The sequence below is a fragment of the Sinocyclocheilus rhinocerous genome, unplaced genomic scaffold (genome assembly GCF_001515625.1).
Source record: "Sinocyclocheilus rhinocerous isolate Xijiao unplaced genomic scaffold, SAMN03320098_v1.1 scaffold1811, whole genome shotgun sequence".
Lineage (NCBI taxonomy): Eukaryota > Metazoa > Chordata > Actinopteri > Cypriniformes > Cyprinidae > Sinocyclocheilus > Sinocyclocheilus rhinocerous.
Window position 1 is genome coordinate 202,580 of NW_015665801.1, and position 20,137 is coordinate 222,716.

General features: G+C 40.0%; 1 protein-coding gene across 1 annotated transcript in view; it reads right to left on the reverse strand.

The window, feature by feature from the left end:
• Positions 1-6,202: 6,202 nt before the first annotated feature.
• Positions 6,203-20,137, reverse strand: part of LOC107731482 (peregrin) — a 29,457-nt gene continuing 15,522 nt past the window's right edge. Inside the window, exons 9-15 of the mRNA XM_016542575.1 lie at positions 16,008-16,274; positions 14,836-15,099; positions 12,484-12,631; positions 11,705-11,838; positions 11,514-11,629; positions 8,890-9,048; positions 6,203-6,949 (exon numbers count right to left, since the gene is read on the reverse strand). Of these exons, the coding sequence (XP_016398061.1) occupies positions 6,770-6,949; positions 8,890-9,048; positions 11,514-11,629; positions 11,705-11,838; positions 12,484-12,631; positions 14,836-15,099; positions 16,008-16,274 (1,268 nt within the window). The 3' untranslated portion in view covers positions 6,203-6,769. The remainder of the gene's footprint in view (positions 6,950-8,889; positions 9,049-11,513; positions 11,630-11,704; positions 11,839-12,483; positions 12,632-14,835; positions 15,100-16,007; positions 16,275-20,137) is intronic.

The following is a 20,137-nucleotide window of genomic DNA, read 5'->3' on the forward strand; positions in this document are numbered from 1 at the left end:
AATATATTTATTCTAAAACATAACAAGGATATTGGAAGATTTTTAGCAATAAAAATTAATGTTTGGCACAAATGACATTTATAGTCCGTATCTCATATTTCCTTTTTGACGGTGTTAAACATGGTGTCACGTGGATGGGAATATGCATGGAAATGATATGCAGATGAGGTTATGCATAGTAAAACTAGGCGTTGCAAGCTCCATATATGGCTATTTCGGGGAGGAGTCGGGGTGGAGATGCACGTACACACAATCTTCCCCTGACTGGGATTTATAAAGGGATTTTTGCACAGGTTCTGGCGTACGAATGGTTTTATAAATCTGAAAACTTTTGTGCGTACGTACACTTTTAGGATGAAATCTACGGAGAGTTCCAATTCCAGAGAAGTTGGGACATTTTGTAAAATGCAATAAAATCAAGAATGAGTGTGATTGTCTGATGTGTGAATGTGATTTGTTAATTCTCTTTAACTTTTATTTAATTGACGAAAGTACAAAGAAAAGATTTCTAAAGTTTTCACTGACCAACGTAAATTTATTTTGTAAATATGAAAAAATTTTGATTTTGACGGCTGCAACACACTCCAAAAAAGTTGGGACAGAGGCAGTATATATCTCTGTACAATCCCAATATATGCCTCCATGTGAATAGCACCTTCGCACATATGGCAGTCACCCATGCTGTTTGCTCTGCTGCACTCCCATACCATGACAGACGTTTGCTTTTGCTTCTGTTGCTAATGAAAGTCAGGATGCTCCCTCTGGTCTTTGGGACTGAGAACTCGATGTCCATTTTCCCCAGAAACAAGTTGAAATGTGGACTCATCTGAGTACAGTCTTTTTGACTATCTGAGGTGAGCTCTGGCCCAGAGAATCCGGCAGCATCGCTGCATAGAATTGATGTATAGCTTTCAAGTTGCATTTCTTGATGCAGCAGCAGACTGTTAATTGACAGCAGTTTTCTGAAGTAATCCAGAGCCCATGTGGCTATATTTAACACCGCAGCATGGCGGTTTCTTATGCTGTGCCATCTGAGGGCTCCAGGGTCAAGCACATTCACCTGAGGTTTCCTGCCTTTCCCTACATGTACTGTGACTTCTCTGGATTCCCTGAATCTTTTCACAATATTATGTATGGTACTTGGTAAAAGGCCTAAATTCTTTGCAATTTTGCATTGCGAAATGTGATTTTTGATTTGTTTGACACTTCTCTCGAGAAATTTGGCACAAAGTGATGAGCCATGGTCCAGCTTTGCTTGCAAAGACTGAGATGCTCCTTTTATACTCAAACAGGATACCTTGACCTATTACCCATTCACCTGCTTACTGTTTCAAAACAGTTTAACGTGGATATTCTATAACCTTTTCACTTTTATTTTGCCTCTGTCCCAACTTTTTTGGAGTGTGTTGCAGCCGTCAAAATCTAAAATTTGTTCATATTTACAAAAGACATTTACGTTGGTCAGTGAAAACATTGGAAGTCTTTTCTTTGTACTTTTGTCAATTAAATAAAAGTTAAAGAGAATCACAGAATCTTGATTTTATTGAATTTTACAAAACGTCCCAACTTGGAATTGTCCATGCACAATTGAATGCACTTGAACACTATGCCCCATTTCCTATTTTTACAATGGCCAATCTTGAATAAAAAGGGGACAAAACCGTATAAGCTCATTGAATAAAAGGCTGGTCTGAAGTACCTTTGTCTGGTAAGAGGTAGGTCGGATATTAGGGAAACTTCTAGGCAGACTCTCCTATTTCTGCACTCCACACTGGCATTGGTTTCGGCGGACAGCTTCATGGCCTCTTAATGTCCAATATCTCCTTCTTATTTTGGCAAACAATCACTTTGAGCCAGGGTAGTGCAGTCTCTCATCATAATCCCAGATGATTGGTCTGGTTGAAGGATTCTGAGAGTAAAGGACAACTGATTGTACAGCATCTACTTCCAGCATATTACTACGATGCAAGTGGCAATCAGTCCCATAGCAGCATCAAGTTAGAGTGAAGCTAGTCTGCTTGTGCCTAACACTGGTTTGCCTGACCTCAGAAGACTTAACTCAGCAGGCTCAGCTTGGGTTTGATGGAGGCAGTGTTGCCAACTTAAGAGACTTTGTCGCTAGATTTAGCGACTTTTCAGACCCCCTAGCGACTTCTTTTTGCAGCAGGACTTTTAATTTGCCAAATGAAGGCAAAATGATATAAAATCACATTTGCATATTGTTTTAAATATAGTCTCATTGTTAAGCAATGTTTTTTCTATAAAATTTAAATCTTTTTATTGGTGACCTCTGATTTCATGTCAGCCCTGTTACCCTCATCGAAAACCGTTGTAAAATAATGTACATTCAAGCGAGGTTCTATCACCTCTCAACCAGGATTCCTACACTTAACACAAGCACGTTTCAAGTGTTCTCACTTCTATAATGTTCTATTTTTGATGATTTATGAGGCTTGATTGAGGAGGGGGGGCATCATGCAGTGTCAATACTGTCACCATTTTTAAAATGTAAATTTAAACAATTATTACAATATAATCAATATCTACAAGTAAAATCCCTTCAAAGTGTACAAAGTGCTTTTGTGAATTTTTCTATTAGCTAGAAATTAGCAAATTAGTTTGAAATCGTCAAACCTGTTACTGTTTTAGGGTAACAGGTTTTGACATTTGGGTAACGGATGACATAGATTAGGTGTCACCCTGTTTTTAAAGATTGTCTGTGTAAAATGCAAACATTTTTAAAGGTCACCCTATGTGTAGTTTTAAGCTAACGCCTATATCATTCAGTGGCATATGAGCATGAGTTACATTTTAGTTAGTATTATTGGTATTGTTACTATTACTGTTGTTGTTAATGACCAGGATAGGATGATCAGTCTCAATAAAACTCTTTTTCCCCCATAACTCACTGTCATTAATGCATCCATGTAAATTCAATTACTAACAAGAGCAGCAAGGTGACTGCAGACCTTCACCCCAGTTTTGCAATGTTCAAGAAAGTCAAGATCTAAAATCTGGTCATCTTCCTTGCCTAATAATTTAACCAGATCAGTATAGTTTAAGTTCTGTGAGGGGACACAGACAAACAGATGGGCGCATTACCTAATTACAGTACCCTTAAAACATTAGATCGTTTAGAAATGTAATGTGCTAAATCAACAATGAACTGACTTTAACTGAAAAACTTGACTGTCATACAACTATGCTAAGTAAGTGCAAAACAATATAAAAGGTGGGGCGTGTCGATAATATGTTTATTACAGCAGATTCCACCATAATCGTTGCCTGGGTTGCGTATGTATGTGTGGGGCGGAGCTATCAAAATAGGGGCGAGACCCTTTTGGGGTAGGGGCGTGTTTGTTTTGGTGATTTGAAATATCAACATTGGCTACCAGAAATCACTTACCCCAGCTTTAATAGATAAGGGGCTTTGTTCAGGCCAGCTATTTCACCATCCTGCTAGGTCCTTCTACAATTACCCCATCAACTTCGGTCAGAAATCTTGGTGTAATCTTCGATGACCAGCTGACCTTCAAAGACCACATTGCAAAGACTGCTCGATCTTGCAGGTTTGCATTGCACAACATCAGAAAGATCAGGCCCTTTCTAACGGAGCATGCTTCACAACTTCTTGTCCAGGTCCTTGTAATCTCTAGGCTGGACTACTGCAATGCTCTTCTGGCTGGACTTCCATCAAGCACAATCAAACCTCTACTAATGATTCAGAATGCAAAGAGCCGACGTCACACCTCTCTTTATCTCCCTGCACTGGCTACCGGTTGCGGCTCGAATCAAGTTCAAGACATTGATGCCTGCATATAGAACAGCCACAGGCTCAGCACCCGCCTTCTTCCACTCACTACTACGAATCTACATCCCCTCCAGAAGTCTGAGATCCGCTAGTGAGCGACGCCTCGTGGTACCATCACAGAGAAGCACAAAATCACTTTCCAGAACATTCTCGTTCACCGTTCCTGGCTGGTGGAACGATCTTCCCACCCCTGACCGGAATGCTGAATCCCTGACAATTTTCAAGCGACAGCTGAAAACTCATCTCTTTCGAAGCTACTTGACTTCATCCTAAAAAAAAAACCACTTTGTCTTTCTCTTTATTTATTCCTTCCCTTTCTAGCTTGTACTTATTTGAACAAAGCCTGAAACTTGGTATTACGAGCACTTCCTGTGTCTGTTCGCCTCTTTAAGAAGAATAATCGCTTTATGTATTCCCCAATTGCTTTGGATAAAAGCATCTGCAAAATGACTAAATGTAAAATTTAAATCAATATTTTTATTTGTTTAACATCAATTAAATTGTTACTCTTAAATTGGTTTGGACGTTTTTTGTATTTTCTTGTTCGGGAACAGACACTGTCTCTATAGTGTGATATCTAGGTGAAAGAGTCTCTATGTGCTGAGAATTAACTGATTTCTGTGACGTGAGGCGGCTAGCAGACGGTCGGTTTAGCCAGTCTGTCTGCTTCCTGACCTTGGCCCCAGTTAGTCAAGTACAAACTCTAAGACTATGTGCCATATTTCTAGAGAGAAGAGCGGCACCACCCCTGGAGGGATGAAGGATGAAGACCATCTCTTTTCAACAGGTCAGGTCTGCCCCAAAAAGTCCTCCAATTATCTATGAAACCTATGTTATTCTGCGTACACCACTTAGACATCCAGCCATTGAGTGACGACAGTCTGCTGTGTATCTCGTCACCACGGTAAGCAGGGAGAGGACCAGAGCATATTACAGAAATGGAAAATCTGTGAACACAGAACAACAGTGATTTGCATTTGTGCATGCATTTAAGGGTTCATGCATACAAAGACATGTTTGTGCACTTAGGAGAATGTACATCGGAAAGACTTTGAAGACGTGCCAGTCAGCAGTTCTGCAGGTACAAGCTTTCAGCTTCAAAGACTGCCACAGCAGTGAATGACAGGAAAAGAGCTGTGCAGCAAGCACAAGGTGTTGTGCATGTTATCTCAAGATCTTTTTGAGGTGAACACATGCACTGTCTCACTTTTATCCACTCTTATACAAGAACTTGAACTGTGGATATGACACAAACACACAGATAACAGACCAACACAGCAATGCATCAGTAGTGATGATCTCCCCACAACTACAGTGTGAGAAATACTACTGTATGCATGTAATCTTGGTTAGACCATCATAGATTTTATCATCACTGACAACTATATAAAAAAAGCATACATTACCTAGTTGGTGTTCATACACTACCATTCAAAAGTTTAGGCAAGATATTTTTTTTTTATAAAGAACAGCAGAAATGAATACATTCACTGAGCAAGGACACATTGATTTGATCACAAATGCTAGATCAAAAATAAATGCTCAGCCCAGAGCGTTTCACATGCTATTTCTAAAAAAAGTAGTAGTTATAGTGTAGTAAATTAGTTTACCACCTTAAAGAGTTGCTTTGCGTTATACAAGGAAAATAACTGAACAGGAGACCAATCACAATTCAGTTAATGAAGTGTGTTTGCTGAGCAGATAGTAATCGCAGTGCAAAACCAGAACGCGTGAGGAACATATGAGCAGACGTGGTTTGGGTTACACTGCCTGAGGGTGTGTGTCTTCACGAGGAGAACCGCTGCGGAGGACAGCTCTGAACAACCAGTCTTACAGGTGTGAGTCAGTCACAACCAGTTCTCCTTCACCTCCAACATTTATTCCTCTGTCACAGATGCATTCAGTGTTCTAACAGGAAGACGTTTGTTTTCCACTATTTTCAGCGTTGTTTGCAAGCATGGCTAGAACGAACCCCCATCCAGAAGTGTTTGGCTTCTCATGGGACTCGTGATGATTATTAGCTGAAATCTCGTGGCTTGTTGAGGAGAGGTGTGTTGAAGCACAAAAGCTAAGGGTGTGCTACAGTCAGTTTAGCACAGTTTAAATCCACAAAACTTACACTGAAGTAAATCCTCAATGACCAAAAAAAAAAAAAACTATAAGCAAAGTCAGAAAGTTTGAGCAAAATGCAATAACAGCAACTAGCATTTTCAGAAAAAGAACATGCTCGTCAAGATGAATGGAAAACCACAATAGGGTTAATCCTACTAATCATGAACGATGGTTTGGTTACGTAACAGAGATTACTCAGGTTTGAGTTCTCCCATTTCTACACAGATTCTTGTTCATTCACCAAAAACCAGAACAAAAACAAAAAACTAAGAAACAGATGTACAAAACTCAAACCTTTTTATTAAAGTCTATCGCATGTATTATTTATATATATACCGTATAAAAGTTCTACAGTGACAGAACTGGCACATGGTCAGACAACGGTTAGTCATGGATTCGTTCATTCGTTCTCAAAGAACAACACAGAACACGAGAGAAATATACACAACAAACACCGACAGACACACCGCTTCACCAGATGAGGGTGTGTGCGGGCGACTTCATGGGAGATGAGGATCGTTTGGAAGAACAAATAAATACATTATCACGCTTCACTTGTGCATGTTCTGCATCCTCTGCCAGCATTCACATGGATTCTCGCACGCACACACATCACGATTTTTGCAGTCGTAAGCAGAGGTCTGACAGAGAGTGTGTTCATCAAATCTTGAATACTGGCTGTAGTGTGAGGTAAACGGACTGTGTATCTACAGCCACATCTAACATTAAACACACGTCTGAGTCTTTAACACCGGGCCCGAAGCGCTTTAGCACCAGAGTAGAGAGCATCAGAGTGTGTTTCAGTGGAAATGCATCACCGTCTGGAGTCGTGTAAACCACGTGTGTTCAGTCGCTGTCGCTCGTGTCGCTGCTGGGGTCGCCCTGGACTTTGTTGCGGTGCTGCATGGCGCGGTGATACGCCACCTGAACAGACTTCCTGATGTTCGACTTCCGGCCTTCCAGCATCTTCTCTTTGTCCAGATCCTGATTGACACCCAGAGGAACCAGTTTGGAGCGCCACACACACACACTCGCACACACACACACACACACACTCGCACGCACACGCACGTATGCACACACACAGACACAGACACAGACAGATTTAAGGCCCATTCACACATAGAATGATAATTATAAAGATAACTGGTTACACTGTCCACTTTAGACATTCTACTAACAGTAAGTAACTTTGCAACTACATGTCAACTAATGCTCATTAATTCACAACTACACGTCTACTAACTCTGAGTAGACTGTTAGGTTAGGTTTAGGGTTAGTAGAATAAGTTGATATATACTTGCAAAATTTCTCATAGTCGGTATGTTGTGGACCCATCAAAATAAAGTGTTAGCAGATATCAAGCAGACAGTCTACTAATACTCTAATGACTGCTAGTTGGCATGTAGTTAAAGTTACTTACTGTTAGTAGTATGTCTAAAGTGGACTATCAGAATAAAGTGGTAGCAGATAACTATATTAGCGTCCACACCAGCAGACGATATCGTCTGTTTATTCTAAGCGCACGCTCGTCTACCGCTTTAAATTTTCCAGCTTGTGACAGCAGGATGGATTCTGATTGGCTGTCAATTTTTTTAGCGTTCATCAGCTGGAGAAAATTGTTCTGGAAGTGATTCCAACGATATCGTTTCTCTGTGCCTTTATCGTTATAGTTGTGGTGTGGACTCTGCTATTCTTTAATACTGAGAACGATTTTACATCTTTATAGTTGTCGTTCCTGTTGTGAACGGGCCTCTAGCGTCTCTTTTCAGTTGATTTCCTCTGGCCTATTTCTCTCTGTTTGCCACACAGGATGCTCAGATGCTGACAGGGTTACATCGCTCTCATGAGAAGGTCAAAGTGGATCAACATCAACTAGCATTACAGAGCCTCTTGTAATGACAAAGATCATTCCGATGTTTTGCGCTGTGAGATTGTAATGAATATTAAGCACATTAACCACGCCTACATTTACCATGCTGATTCAGGAAAACCCCTGACCTACAGTAATGATTGTGTGAACATTAAGAATAATCACCACTGAAATGCTGGAAAATTACCAAAACCCACCTCAAAACTAGAGCTTTAAGACACTCTACAATAATGAGAATGAGATTTTGGGCATTACGGTACAGCAACATGTGCTTAGTTGTGAAATATGAGAGAGTGATGCATTTCTAGGTTTTTGAATGACAATGTAAGAGATCAAAGGCATAAACCGCGTGCTGAAAGAAATCGGTCACCTCGGTGGAAGAATTACTAACAGAAGTTTCTACGACTGTAACTGTGGAAGATTCCTCACATCACAGCAGCGACATCAAAACACGAGAACGAAAATCAGCCTTTTCACAGTTCAGTTTCCACAGGAGCAACATAAAAATACTGCAAAACAGTCTCCTCTCAACTCACCTGACTTACGGAACTCAAGGCATCAATAAAAAAAATAACCCCAGCAAATATTTGCAACATATTTTTATAGGTTTGTGCTCGGTAAGATTTTTGTAATGTCAGTTTTGATCACACCAAGGCTGCATAAAATAATAGTCTTCAGTGTCACATGATCTTCAGAAATCATTCTAATATTTGCTGCTCAAGAAACATTTCTGATTATCATCAATGCTGAAAACAGATGTGCTGCACAATATTTTTGTGGAAACTGATACATTTTATTTTTCAGGATTCACAGATTCAAAAGAACAGCATTTATTTGAAATAGAAACCATGTGTCACATTATATGTCTTCACTGGCACTTTTGACCAATTTAATACGTCCTCGATCAATAAAAGTATGAATTTCTTTCAAAAAATCTAACTGAGCACAAACCTTTGAAAGGTAGTCTAGTTAAGGTTTCTCTTAAAAGTATAACCACTTTTGACAGACACACAGCTCTAAGCAAAGACACCTACGCATTTGTGTGTGTTTGTGTACATAGTTACGGCAAGTGTGAAGAGCAGGAGCGTGTGACTAACCAGGTCCTCTTGTTGTCGAAGAAGAGCACGAGGAAGAGATGCTCGCGCGCCTCCTGCGTCATCTGCTCTCCCAGCTTCAGCACCTCTATCGGCGGGACAGGAATCGGGACGCCGCGGTGGAACACACCCTCCCGTGGCATCTTGGGATCAATGATCTGTGGGAAGATATCGCAGGTCTCAAAATGAGAAGAGTGGACTGAGGCGGCCCCTGCTGGATACACACAGCACCTTCAGTCACAGGAACTCAACATGTCTGACTGATTACAGGTCAAGTGCTGCAGCTAGGTCCCTTTTATTATTTTGAGTTATTTATTGTTCCACAGAAAAAAGTGCTTTGAGTGCCTGCACATCAATCCCTTCACTGCTGCTCTACTGTCAACTCAGAAGGTATACTTATAACATCACAGTAACATATTACTCTTGAATACAAAAGCCAATGGAAAAACATTTATTGTGCTCTATCAAAATGAGTTTTTTGAAAAAATAAAAATAAAAAAAATAAAAAAAATTTATTTTTATTTTTTAACTTTAACTTTTTATTTATTTTTTTACTATTTGTGGTTTACGTTTGGTTTTGACCATGTGATTATTTTTTTTTTTTTGACTGTGGTTTTCTTTTTTTGATAAACTTTGTCTCTCTCCTCTGATCAACTCCTCTTTACTACAAAATTACAGAAAAAAATAAATAAATAAAAGAGGAAGAACATCAGATGAGATGTCTAGAAAGACACCAATAAAACAAGATGGGAACAACATAAGATGACATTACTTGTACCTCAGGAAAGCCACATGCATAGATTTTCAGTTGAAAAAAACCCATCAAGCACATATAGATAAAATCAGTTTAAATATATGCACTGTATCACACATGCATGGTATTTTAATTAACCTGTCCTAATAGTTTAATGTACACATTAATGCATCCCCTAATTTGGTAAAAAAACGTCAGACAATTGCCTGGACTCTTACGAAAGCACCAGGATTATCTTGTCAACAGTCTGGAACAAGGTTATTAAACTTATTATAGTTTTGCATTTTTAAATTAGTTTTATTTTAATATTATTTTCAAATTTGCAATACAATTTAGTTTCGTTTTTATTAGTTTAATTAATCATTTTTTGTTAGTTTTAGTTTAGTTTTTATTGTGTGAGCACATTTCTATTTAATTTTGATATAGTTTAGTTTTAGAAACTAAAGTTTAGCAGAATTCACAGATCACTTCCACAGCGCAGACTTAATTTAAATGTCTAGCAGCACAAAATTAAAGCATGCTGAGACTGATTAGATGGTAAAAGTATACAAACATACACCATGAAGCAGTCATGCCTTTTTACTTCATAAATCTGCTCAAGTTGCGCTTACATGATCATATTTAAAAGCACTAGACAATGATAATGGTGCTTTGTGATATTTAATTTGAAAATAAATGCAATTTCTTCATACTGGATGTCTTTTATCGTATTTAACGATAATCATGATACTGTAACTGTTGTGTCTTGCTCACTTTCCTGCGAACAAACGCGCAGAAATCATAACTGGGACTAATGAAATTCAATAATAATGGCGGAGCCTCAACATTCGATTTGCAGCGTTGCAGCTCAGGGAGCGCTCGCTGCTTTCTGTAGCCTATATCATACGTTTTTTTTTTTAAAGCTTCTCTAAAGGACCAACGGCCACATATACACTGCAGAGTTTAAGGAGAGACAATGGCATTTAACAGTAAATTAATATTTAAATTTGTTCTTTTCATTTATGAAGAATTATAAGCGTGTAGTTTATGCACATTTGTTCAAAACAGTCTGGCAGATTGCTCACAAGATGTAGGCAAAACATTTTATTGTTTACAGTAAGGATGCGCTTTCTTCTCTTTTTGCCTGTTGCGATGCTTTTCTTCAAAGCACAACTTAGAATGCCTATTTTGGTTTGATTGCTTGTGTTACATGAGAAAATAAACAACTTTGTCTACCTGATGCAGCAGCCTAGATTTAATGCGTGCGCGGTTCAGGTCGCGGTGTCCATGTCACACGGGTCGGGTACAGAATTAAATCAGTGCTGCTGTTAGATGACGGGTCAGGTGTTCTGTTAAGGGTTAACCAAACAGGACTCTGCTTTGCGTCTCTCCGTCAGATAACCTCACATGCGTGATGCGCCAGTTACAGGTATTTCCCTAAACCGACACACAGCTATTTTTCCGCCACGGGGTGAGAACGTAAAGATTACAAAAACTATTATTTATTTTTGATAATTCTTATTTTCTGTTCGTTTTTCAATAACTGTTGTTAGTTTCGTTTTGTATTAGTTTTTCATTTATTTTGATGTTTTTATTTCGGTTTACGAAAATGTTTTTTTGATCAATCGTTTTCATCTTAGTTTTCGTTTACAAAAATAACCTTGGTCTGGAGCACAAACAGAGGCTTTCCATTTCATATAGTGATTGAAACTCAAAATGTGTTTCTGAGTCCAACGCTCTCAAACTACTTTTATTTCTTTTATTCTTCAAAATGTCTGCTGCTTTACACTTCTTTTTGGGACGAAACATGACCTAGATATTGCAGAGCTTGCCTTACAGCCCGCTTTAGGTGCAGCTTTCATGGACACGAGCATGCAGTGTGACACTCACCAGAGCGGGGTATGATGGGTATCCTCTGCACTTGGCCCACACCAGATCCAGAGCGTCCAGAGAGCTGTAGTCATCTGAACCCATCCAGCATCCAGAGCGGCCCCGGCCCCGAACCACTGCAAACACACACACGGGTCAGGCCACAGACAGAACGCATGCGGGCCGGTCTGAAGTGCGTCTGCTGCACTCACAGTGAGACACTCCTCGAGATCCTCCCATGGAGTAGGATTCGTTCTCCGTGCCGGACGTTTCCTCGCTGCTGTCCTCCTGAAAGGCCGAGCGTGAGAACGAGGCTTTTCCACGGCCCTGTTTAGAAGGCGTGGTGCTGCCAAAGGAAAAACAACAGCACTACATGACACTGGCATCCCCCTCGTGCAGGACTGACACGGATTCACACATCAACCCGCTCTCTTCAAACAGATCAGCAGGTGCTAGTTCATCACTGTACTGTAGGCTCTGTGTGGTAGTAAAACGGTTCACATTACACATTCCTAAGGACTGTGCTGCTGACTTAAAATCAAACAACACAGTGAATCCTTCACCAGCGTTTAGCAGCAGTCTTTTGTGTGTGTGTGTGTATATGTGTGTGTGTGAGTGTGTCTGTGTGTGTGAGTGTGTGTGTGTGAGTGAGTGTGTGTGAGTGAGTGTGTGTGTCTGTGAGTGTGTGTGTGTCTGTGAGTGTGTGTGTGTCTGTGAGTGTGTGTGTGTCTGTGAGTGTGTGTGTGAGAGAGACTGTGTGTGAGTGTGAGTGTGTGTGAGAGAGAGAGAGAGTGTGTGTGTGTGTGTGTGTATATATGTGTATGTGTGTGTGTGTCTGTGAGTGTGTGTGTGAGAGAGAGTGTGTGTGTGTGAAAGAGAGAGAGTGTGTGTGTGAGTGTGAGTGTGTGTGAGAGAGAGAGAGACTGTGTGTGTGTGTGTGTGTGAGAGAGTGTGTGTGTGAGTGAGTGAGTGTGTGTCTGTGTGTATGTACCTGGTCCTGTCAGACGCGGCGCTGCTGCTACTGCTGCTGGTAGACTCTGAGTCGGAGCTGGAGCGTGGCAGACTGCGCTCGTTCCTGTACACCAGGAAACTCTCGGTCTTCGGCTGACTGCTTCCACCAAAACCATTACTGTGAAGATCTGAGAGGAGTACAGCATGAAGAGAAACTCAGTTACACTAGCTATGTTTCCATCACCCTGTTTTTAAGTGATGTATGGCATCAGAAACGAGTGATGGAAATGCCAAATTTCGATTAAAAATTCCTTAATTCGCAAAAAAGTTTTTACGCTCGCATGAGGTGGTTTTTGACTTCTGTGAAAAAGGGTTAATGTGAATAATGGAAGATGGAAACATCTGCCGAATTCCTCCAAGCGCGTCAAAAAAGTAATGTGACTCGGCGCTATGGGACGGCAAAACCTGACTAACCAGCGGACCGATCTCATTCCACAGCATCTGAAATGTTGTCATGGTCATTCTGAAACGCCCGAGCAAAGTCTGTCGTCAAAGTATTTCTGTATAATTGCCTCCCAGAACCGTCTTACATGACTGCGTTCCCAAACATCCATTTGGGGACTTCCCAGCATTCAAGCCTCTTTACAGAAAACATCTGACTCACAGAGAAGTGTGGGAGTTTCCTCGTAGTCAGTGTGTGAATATGAGCAGTGATGACTGAAACTTTGACATGCATCCAGTTAAAACAGCAGGATTCAATGAAGAACCGCAGAAGTCTCTCAGCAGCAAAACAAATATAGAAGTGTGCTGGGCTGAGGCTGTAACTTCACCGCCTCCAGTCACATCTGCCAGTGCATTCTCTGCAGCATTACTGAATGTGACGGGACTCCACTGCATGCTCATGTGAACACAGGGTAGTATCAGGGCTCACAGATTTACTCGTCCTCATTGCTGCTGTCTGTTTAAACTGTGATGTGCACCAGACAGCGTTTGGCTATGAAGACTATTTGAAGTCTAACTGATATTTAGCTTTCATATGCAAATTTGTTTGTGTTGCCAGAGACTGTATGTAGCTGTATAGAGGCCAGAGTCAGAAATTAACAGGGACCTGAGGCAAAAATGCCAACAAAATGAACAAATAAATTTTTGTTTTTTAAATATATTTAAACTTCTTATTCTAACATAAAAGGGCTTTAAAGTTGTGTTTTGGGCCATTATGCTTTGGCGCAGTACAGTATCTGTCAAACAAACTCACACCGAAAGCACAATATGCTTAATCCCTTCATCAAGTCTGTTTTTGCTGCGTGTTTCAAAGTGAGGCACACACTTGGTTCAGACGATCAGCTCGTGATCCGGTGTTTTCCGCGTCTCAGAACGACTCGTTCACACTGAATGAATGCAGTCAACTCATTTACTGCATGTGCTGTGAGTTTAGCGTGCGTTTGGGAATGAAACAGCCACCAGTAAGGCTTTATTTTCGCAGCAGATGATTACAGCATTTCACTAGATTTGTAGTGAGACGTGTTTTTGTAAGTCTGTTTTCACTGAAGCTGGAGTTTCCTTCAAAATAAAAGCATTAAAGTGCAGTATATGAATCGCTGACAGCTAGCGGTTTAAATGCAGTCCAGATTCACAATATCTCTTTCAAGTGTAGAAATTAGGAAAGAAGTATTGTAATTTCCCTACTGTAGTGTAAAGCAAAAATAATATACCTATGAAATAGACCTATTTATTTTCATTTATTTTACAGTGCAACTGTTTTACAATATATGGCTATTACTGTCATTGTTATTATTATTCTATTCTAATTTGTTTGGCTTCCTAAAACCCCAGTGTGAATGTAATTTAGACTGAGACAGTAGATCACAAATAAAAAGAGGGTTGAGTCGCCTTTAAAGTTCAGCTACAAGTCAATTCACTGACTTCTTTCTGACTTAACTTTTCTTAATTAAGAATAAGGGTCGGAGCTCTTAATTTTGAACTCTCAAAGTGCATTAGATAGTATAATTTAACTTTAAAATGAACAAAATTTTCATTTTATTCCAATTCTTCATTTGTCTTTTTAAAAAATATCGCAATAAATACTGTATTGTGGATTCATATCGTGATATTATTGTATTGTGAGATTTCGATATCATTACATCCCTACCAGTCTGTAATGACACCTGGTCTTTACATGAAACTTGCTCTCACAAAGTCATATTCATCAAATATCCAGAAGTACTTTTTAGAAAATACTCACATCTAATTAAATGTGGATGATGTTATCCATTATTTAGTAATGTTTAGCTGTGCAGCATGCCATGAATGTGTGGTTTATTAGGCTGCATGTCAGTCATGATGCTGCATTAGAAGGGTGCTTCTGTGAGTGTGTGGATTGGAACAGACGTACCCAGGATGAGGTGATCATGCTCGCTGTCTGACTCAGAGCTGGAGCTGGACTGGGGACTGTGGGCTCTCTTGCGGGACGAGGCGAGCTGCGGAGGGCCTATTGGACAGGACCCCAGCAGCCCTGGCCCATGAAGCGCCTCTCGGTTCTTAGGGGGTCGACCCGGGCGCTTGGGAGGCCCGGCCGCTTTAGGGTTCTTCTTGGAGAAGAGGACAGAGGTACGCCGGCCGACCTCAGGGGCCAGAGCTGAAGATGATGTGCTCAGATCTACAGAGAGGAAGAAAAGCCTAAATATGTGTCCATTTAAAAATAATCAGTTTTTGAGGATGACTGAATTCAAATGTAAAATACTGAGATGGTGTGGTCTGTGTGTGGTAGCTATTAAAGTGGCAAAGACCTGACGAAGACCTTGTTTGGGTCAAATGGTGTAATATATTAAAGTTTTATGAGAGCAGATAAAACAGTACGCCGTCTTTTCTTTTAGTTACTGACATGGACCAACAGAAACTGGTGTATCCTCCTGCATGGTTAAATCCAACACAAATCAGCTACTTGTGGCCAATTATATTATATAACTAATTTATATGGTCATTTTAAGTCCAATGGGAGGTTCCTTAATTTACAAAGAAATAACACTATACGTTTTAATTGAGATGTGCCATCTATGAACAGAAGCATAGTGCTCAACCATTCCCACCAACATTATGCTCATATGTTAAAACATTAGGCCTACATATTTAATAATAATAATAATACGAGTAACCTGGTTTGTGTGGTCATGAAACTCTTCATATTTTACTTTATATCCAAAGTTTATTGGATTCTGTAATGTACTATTCTAGATGAACAAAATGATACTGCATATTCAAATACAGCATAAAAAGAATGAAAAAGCATCTAGATTTTCTGAAAAAATTATGAACGGTGTTTGCCCATGTTGAGTACTACTGTGATATTCTGTTCTCTATGGCTCGGCTCTCTCCTTTAATGCAATTTATTTAACCTGTTTTATTCTCCACCGGGGGAAAATCTCAAGTCTGATTGTTTTGTAAACTAACAGCATACCTCTCCTCAACAAGCTGCACGATTTGAGGCATCACAGAAAAACTGGATGAGCTGCATGACACTTAGTGTTATCTGGGGTTGGTTCAAAGCTGTTTGTGGTATTTTCAGACCTTTCCCACCGATCTCGTGGCTGCTGCTCTCTCCTTCACCGTGCCGGTTTCCCCCCGAGGCGTGATGCGCGAGGACCGAGCCGCGCTCCAGAGACAGGCCCGACTCACGGCTGCCCATGCCACAGATGCCCTCGTGCTGGTGCGCCAGCTTCCGCTTCAGTACCGTCATCTCTTTCTTCAGGACTTTAGCTCGCCGCGACTGGCCGATGCTCTGCTTCCCCGACATGACCACATCGTAGCGCGTCTCCAGGATCTGCAGCTGCTCATCTACGGGCAGAGAAGACGACAACAGAACATTCACTTTCCATGTAAAAAGGTGCAAAACACGATCCGACTCATTTATTTGTCTTGTGAAGCGAGCTGCTTAACCTTTGGCAAACCACTAGACTGATCATCTCATTTATTCATTCATTCATTTTCTGAGGTCTACAATATCTGCAATCCTATTACCAAAATTTGAAACACGTCTGAAAACAGTGAACAACCTCGATTTTTTGTGTTTTACTACAAAAAGTTTGACTAAGTCATGTTTAATTGTAATTTCTCCTGATAGGCTACTTGTTTCACATTGGCCTCTGCGCTTTGACCGGGCTGTGGGACACGAGCATGACATAGGCCTATATATAATTCATTCCTACAACTTGTTAATTTGTTCCTACGACTTATAAATCTGTGGCCATGGTCCATGTTTTATTAATTTGGGAATGAATGATTAAGTCATAGGAACAAATTCTTAATTCACGGCCACAAAATCTTTTATTTGCCACCCGCATGTTTATCACAGTAAGAGATGCGAAAACAGGGATTAAAAGTGAATGACAATAAAATAAACCTGCGAAATTAGAGGGTGAGACAATAAATATGATTAAATTTGTGGAAATTCGTGACCAAACAGCAAAACAGAACACAAAGCCGTGTATGGCTTTCAATGTATCGAATGGCATGAATCCGAAAGCATGGTCGCAATATAATATTTGCCTGCTATTATTTCTCTTGTAAACAAAGCTTTGTACTTCACTTGTGTCATAATACTCACATAAAAATGTTTCATGTAACAATGTGTTTTAATTAGAGCCCTGCACGGGCCTCGAATATAGGCCCTAGTCGGCGCTTGTCCAACAGCCTGAGTCTGACTGGAGCCCATGTCTTTTTCTCTTTCTCTCTTCCCCAGTACACATTGCAGCCATTAAAATATAGTAGTCAACATTTGAAGTGGATCAAAACCTTTCACCAAAGTTTTCCTAAAACCTAAAACCAAAATGTGTTCTTCTCTTAGGACAACTTTGATGAACTTTTTTCATCCACTTCAAATGTTGATTACTATAGATCAGTTTTGGTTTTTAGTGGCAAAATGGTTATATTTATTTTAGTTTCTTTATTAAGTTAATTTAGAAATATGTTTGGAACATTTATTGTTTGTTAAATTCAAGTTTTTGCTCAGCGGCAGACATCGAGTTGAAATGTTTGATCAATTTAGCCTTCTCAAATCATCACGGCTTGCCTAAAATAAAATCTATAGATATAAAATAGTTCAAGCATATAACAACATTAGTTTAAAGGGGTCATATGATGCTGCTAAAACGAACATTATTTTGTGTATTTGGTGTAATGAAATGTGTTTATGTGGTTTAAGGTTAAAAAACACATTATTTTCCACATACTGTACATTATTGTTTCTCCTCTATGCCCCGCCTTTCTGAAACTCGTACATTTTTACAAAGCTCATCGGTCTGAAAAAGCAAGGTGTGCTGTGATTGGCCAGCTATCCAATGCGTTGTGATTGGCCGAATACCTCAAGCGTGTGACGGAAATGTTACGCCCCTACCATATCTACACTGCTCAAAACTCGCGTTTGAATCATCAGTGGCAAATCCGTAAAATTAATGAGTCAGAACAGCCGGCATTGTAGTCTACTCTCCCAGGATCAGGAAACAGTCCTCCATAAAATGTGCTGCACACATCTGAATATTTGGGTTGAAGTGTTCTGGAACAGTGTTGTAAATACAACTTAACCACTGATTTCTAGTCGTGTCCTCTTTTGGAAGACCAAACAAAGTAGTTTCGCTTTCACAACGAAACACACAGCTCTTCACGACATGGAAATAATACTACAGCGAGAATAAAAGTTACGCCTTCTTTCTTTGCGTGAACATTTGGGCGGCGTTATGCAAATCTCCCCACATAGTGACGTAGACATGTGGGGGCGTGTTAGAACGAGCCATTTTAGGTAGGCGTGGCTGACTCTTAACTTTTATAAAGAATATCTCTTTGGATTTGAGACTCTAGTCTTTGCAACTTTACAGATCTTCTTTATGCACCAAGAGCTTGTAACACTCCAAAGAGAAAGGAAAAATTGAAATCGCATCATATGACCCTTTTAAACGTTTAACCTAGATAAACGTACGATATCAGACGCATATCAATAGTTTGTGCGGAGAGCGGATGCTGAAACACGCTTTGCAGGACATGGAGGCGCCAGTGCGATCACTTGCATGCTTTTCTTAATAACAGTGGAAACAATTAATTCATAATTCTACACTGTAAAAGGTATTTTATTTGTGTGCACTCACAATGTCAACAAAATGTTGTGCTTTTACAAAATAAAGAAAACAATCAGGATGCGCTTTCTGCCATCTCGCAGACCTGCCAATCTTGGAAACTTTTTGAGTACCATCAGTGTGACGGGGTTTGGTGGGGGGGGGGTGGTATTCATATATTCCTAGATAGCTACATTATTACTGAAGCTCCTTTATGGCTAACGTCAAAAACATAATTGCACAATGTGCAAAATACAGGATTTAATGTTAAATATTTTCTAAAGATTAGCAGGTCTGCACTCAGTCACACACCTTTAACCACGGTTTTCGGTTCGGTTCTGATGGCTTGTGATTTGCGATAAAAAAACAACAAAAAAAACAACTCAAGTACACTTCTGTACACTGTAGAAAAACAGATTAACACGTCTACTTTAAATTTTTTGGAGAGAAGTATTATTTTTATGGATTGGCCGTAAACACATGTAATGTCTTCATACTGGAAGCCAGAGGGCGCCCTCACGCAGAAAATCCACATATGCTTCACAGAAATAATAGAACGCTCCAGAAAATCCCTAATATGGACAAAAGCCTCCAGTTGTCGCTGTAACTGATTAAAAAGAATATAGAAACGCTTTGAATGATGAAACATTAAGACAATAAACACTCGATGGTATCTGTGAGGATTTCCAGTCAGGATTTAGACCGTATCATAGTACTGAGACTGCTCTCATTAGAGTTACAAATAACCTGCTCTTATCATCTGATTGTGGTTGTATCTCTCTATTAGTGCTATTGGATCTTAGCGCTGCGTTCGACACTACTGACCACAACATTCTTTTGAATAGACTAGAAAACTTTGTTGGCATTAATCGAAGTGCATTAGCATGGTTCAAATCATACTTATCTGACCGCCATCAATTCGTAGCAGTGAATGAAGAGGTATCATATCGATCACAAGTGCAGTATGGAGTACCTCAAGGCTCAGTACTAGGGCCGTTACTCTTCACGCTTTACATGTTACCCTATTATCAGGAAACACGGTGTTAGCTTTCACTGTTATACTGATGATACTTAGCTATATATTTCTTCGCGGCCCGGCGAAACATACCAATTTGAAAAAACTAGCGGAATGCATAGTCGATATAAAAAACTGGATGATGAGTAATTTCTTACTGCTAAATTCTGAAAAAACAGAGGTGTTAACTATAGGACCTAAAAACTCTGCATATAATAACCTAGAACACTCCCTAAGACTTGATGGCTGCTCTGTCAATTCTTCGTCATCAGTTAGGAACCTAGGTGTGCTATTTGATAGCAATCTTTCATTAGAAAGCCACGTTTCTAGCATTTGTAAAACTGCATTTTTCCATCTCAAAAATATATCTAAATTACGACCTATTCTCTCAATGTCAAATGCAGAAATGTTAATCCATGCGTTTATGACCTCAAGGTTAGATTATTGTAATGCTTTATTGGGTGGTTGTTCTGCACGCTTAAAGGGGTGGTTGATTGCGATTTCACTTTTTTAACGTTAGTTAGTGTGTAATGTTGCTGTTTGAGCATAAACAATATCTGCAAAGTTGCAGCGCTGAA